The sequence below is a fragment of the Acinonyx jubatus genome, chromosome B4 (assembly GCF_027475565.1).
Source record: "Acinonyx jubatus isolate Ajub_Pintada_27869175 chromosome B4, VMU_Ajub_asm_v1.0, whole genome shotgun sequence".
In the NCBI taxonomy this organism is placed as follows: domain Eukaryota; kingdom Metazoa; phylum Chordata; class Mammalia; order Carnivora; family Felidae; genus Acinonyx; species Acinonyx jubatus.
The window spans coordinates 134,369,453-134,378,586 of NC_069387.1; the positions used below are offsets into that span (position 1 = coordinate 134,369,453).

General features: G+C 60.2%; 1 protein-coding gene across 4 annotated transcripts in view; it reads left to right on the forward strand.

Annotated features, from left to right (window-relative positions):
* The window catches only part of PARVB (parvin beta), a 99,384-nt gene extending 93,261 nt beyond the window's left edge, over positions 1-6,123 (forward strand). For 3 of the 4 annotated variants that reach the window (XM_027070511.2, XM_027070509.2, XM_027070512.2), the window contains 2 exons: positions 4,415-4,487; positions 5,925-6,123. In XM_027070511.2, the coding sequence (XP_026926312.2) occupies positions 4,415-4,487; positions 5,925-6,001 (150 nt within the window). In that variant the 3' untranslated portion in view covers positions 6,002-6,123. Of the gene's footprint in view, positions 1-4,047; positions 4,169-4,414; positions 4,488-5,924 lie in introns of all 4 variants that reach the window. The other variant, XM_027070510.2, reaches the window with a different exon arrangement.
* The last annotated feature ends 3,011 nt before the right edge of the window (positions 6,124-9,134 follow it).

Sequence of the window (9,134 nt, forward strand, 5' to 3'; positions counted from 1 at the left end):
AGGGGCATCTCGAACGTGTGTGAGTGTGTGTCTGTCCTTGTGGATTGTTTTCTAGGAGAATTCCCCAAATAGGATCGTTTTGGCCCAGGGGCCTAACCTTTGGGGCACCTGGGGTGGCTCGGTCAGTTGAGCATCTGACCCTTGATTCCGGCTCAGGTCACGATCCCAGGGTCGTGGGATTGAGCCCCGCGTTAGAGTCCGTGCGAGCGTGGAGGCTGCTTGGGATTCGCCCCTCTCCCCGCCTTGCGCTTTCTTTCTCTAAGATAACAGAAAAAAGGGGCCCAACCCGTGAACGTGGGCCGCCGCGTCCCCTGTGTCACTGCTGTTTGCGGCCAGGCGTTTTTGCCTCCTGCTCAGGGCTTCCTGAAGTTCAGCCCCTCCAGACAGCGGCTCGTGCGTTGCCTTGCGAAACTTGGCTTGCAGGGCCGTTCAGATTGCTTTGGACTCCCAGGCATCTGTCATCTTATTTTCCCAAAGCGCTAGACCCGTGAGTCAGAGAGGCGGACAGCGCCAGCGGGTGACGGCAGCCAGGGAAACATCCGACGGTGGGGCCGGGGCTCATCAGTCCGCGTGCTTCTGGCCACCTTGCAGGCCGTTCGCTCGCGGCCGAATGTTGTTCCTGCCTTGCTGCCGAGACGGACTCAGAGCAGAGCAGAGAGGTCCTGGAACGTTTGAGCCGCGCTGAACAGAGACAGCACGAGCAAGAGGGAGCGAGCAGAGCTCCCAGCAGGAAACAAGGGTGTCTGTGCTGTTGTTCCGGAAACGAGCGCGCAGATCACTTGCTGAAGAGGCTCCTGCGTTCCCAGGCCCGACGTGGCTGGTCGCAGACGCGTTGCTTTCTTTGTTCAGGTTCATGACGATGCTGGCACACGTGGTTAATTGAGCCAAGTGGCTGGAACCGGGCTTCTTTCCGAGCTGAGGCTGTGCAAATGGCCGGGGCACCATCTCCCCGGCCCTGGTCTTATTCCCTTTGAAACAGAGAGGAGAGTTTTTGTTGGTTGCTGGCCTGGCCTGGGAGGCGTGAGAGGCCCAAGTGGCTGACCGCCTTCGCCCCTGCGTGAGAGCCGTGAGGGGAAGGCTGTGTCAGGCGACGGCGTCCGGCACGCCGGGAGCCCCTTCCCCCTCAAGGAGGGGGGGGGGTGCCCTGGACACAGCTCTGTGGGCAGGTGGAGCCCACCTTGGGGAGGATGCTGGAATTCTGGTGGATTCTTCTCTGGCACCCCTGCCCCCTCCCCCAGATCCTCTCCCTGCTCCTCCTGGGGAGTGATGGTCACCACGGCAGCCACTGGCAAGTTCTTTGTGCGCTCGCCGTCTTTATTAGCCTCCTGGTCATCAGGACCAGCTCACAGGCAGTGGTGTCTCCTACTGCATAGACCTGAACTTGCTCTAGGCTGGTCCATGCACCCAAGCTCTCGAGCACTGCGTGTAGATGGGCAGGTGGGCCGGGGCTGCTGGGGGACCACCCACAAAGTATCCTCTGGGGGCCAGACTCTGTGGGGCGCGTTTGCTCCAACCCTGAGAATGTAGCAACTCTGTATTTCCAGGACGAGGGCGGGTGCTATGGTTCAGTGAGCAAAATGAGAGATGTATCAAGGGCTGCTCTCCCCAAGCAGAGTGAGGACCTGTGTTTTTGAACAGTCGTACTGGATTTTAAAACATGAGACCAGACGGCTCAGACGCCCTAGGCTTCTGCACACAAACAGTACCCTTTGAACTGAGCCGTCGGTGCGACCAGTGGCTTTTTGTTGTTGTTGTTTTTTAATTGTTTTAATGTTTATTTTTTAGAGAGAGAGACAGAGACAGAGTGTGAGCCGCGGGAGGGGCAGAGAGAGAGGGAGACACAGAATCCGAAGCAGTCCCCAGGCTCTGAGGTGTCAGCACAGAGCCTGACGTGGGGCTCGAACTCACGGACTGTGAGATCGTGACCTGAGCCAGAGTCAGATGCTTAACTGAGCCACCCAGGCTCCCCTTTTTGTTCTATGATCTTCCTCTGTGGTAGCCACTTTGCTGAGTACCCTGTGCCCATCAGTTACCTTTCTGGAAGACTCCACAGCATCCCTTTCTGTGGGGACTGCAGTGCATCCTGGAGATTCAGCGGTGGTTCTTAACAGGCGTTCTCAGAGTGCTCCTTTCCTTCTGTCCCCCCATCTGATTCTCTCCCTCTGGACAAGGAAACAGAATCTCAAAAGGGCTGAGACACAGCCCAGGCTCACACGGTCAGCAGGGCAGAGCTGGAAGAGCCCACTCCTATTCTGGAACCTTCTATTCCTCCGTCACTTGGCCAGGTTTTCAAAAATCCTTTGAATTGCAGCGAGAAAGGATTGCGGGGCGTCCTGGCCGTGCGGAGGGCTCCCAGGGGCAGCGTGGGGCTTTGGGGCACGGCTGTTAGCTTTTCTGTCTGCCCCATTCCGGGGGGCCCGGGCTCAGGGGGGGCTTCTCTGCGGGTAGGAAAGGTCAGTGGCGGCGACGGCGTGGCTGAGACGAGAGTAGGGTGGTGGTGACTTCCTGTCTGGCAGTTTCCTCAGACTGAGAAGGAAGTGGGAGGAAACTTGCCCTGCTGAGCCCAGTAGCTGCAGGGAAGGGGCTCTAGGCAGGAACTGCTCTCTGCAGGAGCACTTTCGAGGAGCCGTCTCTCTCTCTCTCTCTCTCTCTCTCTCTCTCTCTCTCTCTCTCTCTCGGAGTCTCGGGTCAGGTCCCGCTGTGTGGCGAACGGGGACACTCGTCCTGTTCGTTCCCGGCCTCTGCTCGGGAAGGACCCTCGGGCCTGGAAGAGGCCGTGAGAAGATGTCCCGAGTCGGGCCGCTCAAGGAGCCTTCCAGACCCAAGTCTTCTTCCTGTCTCTCCCTCTCTGCCACCCTGTCTCCGTCGCGACTCCAAGCCTCTTGTGCCCGTGTGGAGTAGGTGGGCTGGACGGTGCCGGCCAGCGTGGGAAGGGGCACGGATCTGAATCCTGCCTCCGACTCGTCCAGCCCCGACCCTCGCTTGGCACAGGCCTCTTAACCCATCTCAGCCCCGGGGCCTCCTTCGCAAAGTGGCTGGGACATAGCCCACAGCCCTCCTCCGGGCCGGCTCCGTGCACCTCGGGCTGGGCGTCCGACATCCTGCCTAGCCTTCCCGTTTGGCCTTTTCCGAAGGCCTCGGGAATGGCCCGGGACCCTCCAGCCCCCTCCATCTGGCCATTTGCAGCCCCGCCCAGCCCTGGGTGTGAACGGCCTGGGCTGTCCCCTCATTGGACCCCTCCCTGCACTGGATGCCTCCCCACACTGGCCCGTCCCCGACCTGGGCCCCTCCGCCTGCCAGTGCTGCTGGGGGGCCCTAGAGGCCCCTCCACGGTACCCCCAGGCTGCTGTGGGTTTGCCAGCAGAGGGTTAATTTGTCACACATCTTTTTCCTGGTTAATTATTAAAACTAAGTAAAATGCTCATGTTTCTGGTTCACTTACACTGAAATCCTGAAGGTGTTACTGTGGAAAGGATGTTTGATTACTCAGAGCCCCGGGGTCCTTTCCAGCTCTGACTCTGCTCTGTGTTTTATTTTTGGTGCCCCCTCGTCCGATCTCTAACAGCCTTTGCGCTCGGGAGACGGCTGGCTGTGCTTTGGTCACCCTGCGTCTCTGTGATCCAGGTGGAGAAACACAGCAGACAGGGTGTTATTTTCAATCTCTTCACGACGTGTTAGCAGAACACAAGCTTTCAGCGTCCTTGCGGGCCGAGTGGGGCCTTTTCATTTCGGGAAGATTCCACATGGGGGTGGGGGTGGGGGCGGGGTCCGCCTTCCTGTGGCATCCAGCAGGTGGAGGCCAGCACCAGGGGGCCCCGCGGCCTGTCACCTGCAGCCACCATTGTGCTGACGTCAGTCCCAGCAGCGTCCCCAGTGCCTGCCCAGTGCCTGGGCCACCGCTGCCCCCGAGGCCCGTGTCCTGCCCGGCTACGCACACAGGCTCCGTGTGTGAGGCCCTCCCAGCACATGGTGGGTGGCCGCTCGGTGTGCAGGGCTGAGGGCCTCTGGGACGTGACTTGTCCTCTCTGAGCCTCATTTCTAAAACAGGGTCACTGCCACTTCTCATCGTGTGGCCCTCAGCGGAGCCGGCCCTTGGGGACGCCCGAGCCCTTGAGGGCGGGTTTTGTGCCTTCCCCCCCCTGCACCTCTGAGCTGCCTCTGATCACTGGTGAGGGCAGTGAGAACCATCTAGTAAACATCTCCACCCTTCCCTGCTCCCCCGCCCACCCCATGCCCTGCCCCTGCCCGCCCGTGCCCTGCCCTGGGCCACTTGGGTCCCAGGGGATGTGCCGACTCCAGGGCTCCCTCTGGCCGTGTTTGTTCCCACCTCGTCCTTTCAGAAGAGAAGCAGCGGGCAGCGGGCGGGCCTGGGAGCGGCTGCAGAGCCTGACCCCTTCTCTTGCTTCCTGGGCAGGTCCACAACGTGGCATTTGCCTTTGAGCTGATGCTGGACGGAGGCCTCAAGACCCCCAAGGCTCGCCCTGAAGGTAATGCCCTGCCCCGGCCCTGCCTACCCCAGCCCCGGTGCCCCCCGTGCTCGTAGCTTCGGGGACCAGGGCCCGGGGGACTGTGCTGGTTTTTAGCAGCCCCTTGACTTGGAGGGCGTGGCCTCCGCCCACGAGCCTCAGGACCTTTGTCCCCCTGCGGGTGCCAGCGCTCAAGCTGAAGATGCTCTTTGCCGCAGTCAGATGACCGTTGGGTTGATGTCCCTGACGGCCGGCAAAGGGCAGGGCTTGTGAGCAGGGACGAGGCGCGATCATGCCGTGTGGGGGTCTGAATAGCCGCAGGGAGGCCCGGGGAGCCGGTGGTGTGGCCACCCGAGCAGGGAGCCTGGGGGACCAGGAGCGGGCCTGGTGCCTTCCTCGGACCTGCCCATTCACAGAGGGCATCGGGCCTGTTGGCCGCCTCCGGCTCGGTGGCCCCTGACCTCCCGTCGCTGCAGCCGTGGCCGGCGGCGGGAGGGTGCCGGGGCCGAGGCCTCAGGACCGGGGAGACCCTGGGAGCCCCGGGTGTCGGTGGGAGCCCCTGAGTTCATTCTGAGGGTGAACCGGCGGGCAGGCCGTTTCTCCTCTGCGAGTCTCCGTCTCCTGTGCCAAACGGGAAGGCGGGGGGCGGGGGGAGGGTTATGCCAGCGCCCTGCGCTTGCCTCCTGCGCTGACAAGCTGGGCTTGGAAACGCTCTGGGACTCCGTGTAAGGACAGCTGTTGGCTCACGGCAGCCCCTCAGCCTGCCTTCCGTAAGAGATGCTATTTTTGCTTCTGGGGTTGAGTCCCTGCAGGGGGAAAGCAAGGTAATCGTGCTCTGGCCCGACAAGGGGCTTTTGCATCCCCTGCCAGTTCTACAGGGGAACGGGACTGGGGCCCAGAGCAGGGATGTCACTTGTCTGAGGTCACAGGGCAAGTGAGAACACCCAGGTGCCCAACATCCAGGAGGACCGGTCCCTTTCCCACCAAAGAAGGCAGCCTAGACTTAGTAGGCTGTCGGATCCTCCGAGGGTCCTGCCGTGGGCTGCCCCCGGCCCCGTCGCCTGACCTCGAGGGGGCAGGATGGAGTAGCAGCCCCCACCCCGCCCTGCCCCAGAATGCCCACCGTCGGTCCTAGCACCGGATGGCCCGTGGGAGTTGGACCCAGCAAGCATCCTTGGCTGTTGGAGACCCCGCACCACGTGGACACCAGACCGGCCTCGCTGCAGACTCTGTCCCGGCCATCCCAGGTGCTCCCTGAGCGGGCAGGTGGCCTGGGGGCCCCTGTGGCAGTCTGTGTCTCGGGACGGCGCTGCCCAGGGCGTCCCGGGTGTGATGGCTGTCGGTCTTTAAGCCAAAGTGCTCCGCTGTGGATGCGACAGCTGCCCCGTGTGCTCCTGTGTGCTGGCACTCGGGCTCAGGTGTCCTCACCCCGCCCACGGTTTCTGTTTCCTTCCGCAGATGTGGTAAACCTGGATCTCAAGTCCACACTGAGGGTCCTTTACAACCTGTTCACCAAGTATAAGAACCTAGAGTGACCTCGGAGAGCAGCGGAAACCCCTGTGCAGGGCGGGGAGGCCCGCTGGCTTCCCCTCCGAGCCAGGGTTATCCCCGCCCCCACCCCCACTCCACCCGGCCTTTTCGGGTCGTTGCTCTCAAACTCCCTTGTGCAACTCCTGTAACTCTGCAGCGGGCAGGACCCTTGCGAGTCCGGGGTTCTGCGCCCCTGTCTCGTTTGTGGCTCCTCCAGTGCCCCGGTCGCACCCACACCTCCCAGCCCGTGGGAGGGGCACCCTGCGATCCTCTGGACCCAGCGATGAACCGCCCCGGGCGATGAGAACAGCATCAGTAGCTCTACCCGAGCCGAGACTCCGCTGGACCGTTCTGGGGGAATCTCCATGGAAGCCAGACCTTTTCCGTAAAAAGCATTTTACGGTTTTAAAAACTGCTTTTAAAGTCCCTGAAGCTTTCGATGGAACAGGAGGGCCCGGGCCGTGTTCTGCTTCTTGACCAGTGTTCTTTCATTCACTTTTTGCATGAACATCTAAGACCCAGATGACCCGCTGCCGTGGTGTGGGAGGAAGATTTGCTGAGGCTATTTCTGCATTTCTTTTCTTTTTCTTCTTCTTCTTTTTTTTTTTTTTTGTGACAGCCAAATGGGTTGTGTTAGGAGCTACACCTAAAATGTTGCTCCATCCATCTCAGAGGCCCTGTTTGGGAATAGATGCGTTTTTCAAACTTCTAGAAAGGGGAGTCTATCAGCTTGCCAGGGGCTTCTAGAACAAAGTGCCACAGGCAGGGGACTTAGGCAGCAGAAATGGGTGGTCTCCCAGCTCTGGAGGCCAGAAGTCCCAACATCACGGTGTTGGCTTATAGATGGCCGTCCTCCCCCGTGTCCTCGTGTCATCGTCCCTATGAGTGTCTGCGTCCTGATCTCTTATAAGGACACCAGTCATAATGGATTAGGGCCCCCCCATGTGACCTCATGTTAACATACGGACCTCTGTAGAGACCCTGTCTCCAAATACAGTGGCATTTTGAGGTACTCGGGGTGAGAGCTTCAACGTACGGATTCCAGGGGACACTGTTCAGCCCTTAATGGGGGGATATGAAGTGCTCCTCCCCCTCCTCCCGAGTGTGGCTTTCTAGAACCCTGCTGGCCTCTCCCGCTGGTCGCTTGGTGCCACCCGCCCTCCTCCCCTGTCCACCTTGGCTCAGGAGAGAAATAGGGCTGTCCTGCTGTCTGTAGGCACCGTCGAGCTGGTGTGTCCTACTAAATCGAATGCCAGTGCTCACGGCTCACAAAACGGCTTAATATTCTGGCTCAGCCCCACTGCTTCCAGGCTGGGGCTAGTCTCAGAATCGCCATTTTGATGGAGGTGGTTTCCCAACGGGGGAAAGAAATAATTAAAACAGCATTACCGTGGTTCCTACGGATGCAGTGACATTAAAGATCCACGTTGACAAAACAGCCAAGGCTGGAAGGTTCCGTGCTGACTTCATCACACGCCTAGAATGCCAGCATCCTGAAAGCCGTGGAGACCAGTCGTCTGGCCCCGTTCACAGGCAGGCTTGGCGAGGGTGATCCCTGGGGGCCCAGGGGGCTGAAAGGGGGTAGGATTGGGGACACGGGATTTGGAAAGCACACGACCTTGGGGTTTTCAGCCCAGACAGGCTCCGCACCGCGAAAGGAAATTGCCCTGGAAGGCAGGGGGGCTCCGCGTTCCCAGGCGACGAGCCCTCTTCAAGCCCTGTGTGTTTCTGGTCGGAGGGTAAGAGGGATACTAAGATCCGGGTCAACTATGAACAGGCACCTTGGCCTCACAGTGCTGACTGCTGAAGGTCGTGGGTCCGGCAAAAGATGTCATCTCTCCAAACCGGTTTTATTCGAGTTGGATCAGAGGGGTGGATGTGCCTTCCGCACACCTGTAAGGGGCCCTGGAGCTGTATGCACCTCATTTCCCTCCCTTCCCCATCCAGTGAGAATCGGAGTTGAAAACATGGCCTGGACATTTGCACGGTGGGGGGGGGGGAGGGGTGCAGATGTGAGGCGGAGGGCAGGGCCACCTCTGGGGACGGTCCCCCCTCCTCTGATCAGCCCCATTGGCCACACTGGGGCATCTTCTTGGGGTGACTTGGGCAGCAGAAGCAACTTTCCTTAATCCCGGAAAGTTCTAGAACCCTTCCTCAAGTGACCCACATTTTCAGTGAATTGTGTTTCCATGAAGGAGGCCCCTCCACAGGAACTAAGGAAAAGCCAGCTCGTTTGCGCCTGAGCGGCAATGGCTCGGGGGTCTCCGGGGCCCGAGTGCGGGGTTGGGCGGGGGTGGTGAGCTGGTCACCTTTGATCCTTCTCCGAGTGGCTTTTGTTCGCGCCCTCCGCCGGCCACGGGGAAGCCGCCTGCAGCTTCGTTTCCCTTGTGACAACTGCGGGGTATCCTGTAGGCCGAGCCCCGTGTGCCCCAGTGTCCTAACTGCATGTGACAGAGAGCTGTGTTTTAAAGGAACCAGATGCTTTTTTCAGCCCCTTCGTGTGCCAGTGTTTCACAGTCTTTTTAATTGTTTGAAGCCGTGTCTGTTTTGGGTTTCTGGATAGTCAAGAAAAGCCGCTAAAACCCTGGCTGTGCTGTTATGCTGCCCGCCTGGCTGGCCGCGGGAAACTGAGGCTTTTCCTGAGTGCCGCTGGCCAGCACCCTCTATGCAAACCTGATCTGTCCTAAGCCGGAGACTCGGTCAGGAGGGTGCCAGGAAGTGCCAACAGTGTGCTGTTATTTATTCCAATAAAGAACTCGAGAGCGTGGGGCCGTCCGCTGCTTGTGTCTGGTTTTTCTCTCCTGCGCTTAGGGGTCATCGGTTCGCGCCAGCCCGGTGCTGGGGGCTGGGACACACAGAAGCTCCAGGAGCTTCCGATCGGACCGGGCCTGCTGGACAGCGGCGCTGTCTCAGGGGGTGGTGGCCTTACGCTGCAGGGCGAGGGACCCGAGTGGCCCTCGACGGTGGCCAAGGGCTCGTGCTCCACGCTGGCCCTGCTGTGAGCCTTCCCTGCAGAAGTCACGGGGTGATTCGGGCGCCTCGGAAAGAATCCCCGATTGCCGCCCCAAAGAACCCAGGCTTCAGAGAATTGCCTGGTCCAAGCCCGCTTTGTTCCCATGTGACTGCTGGCTGGTTAGT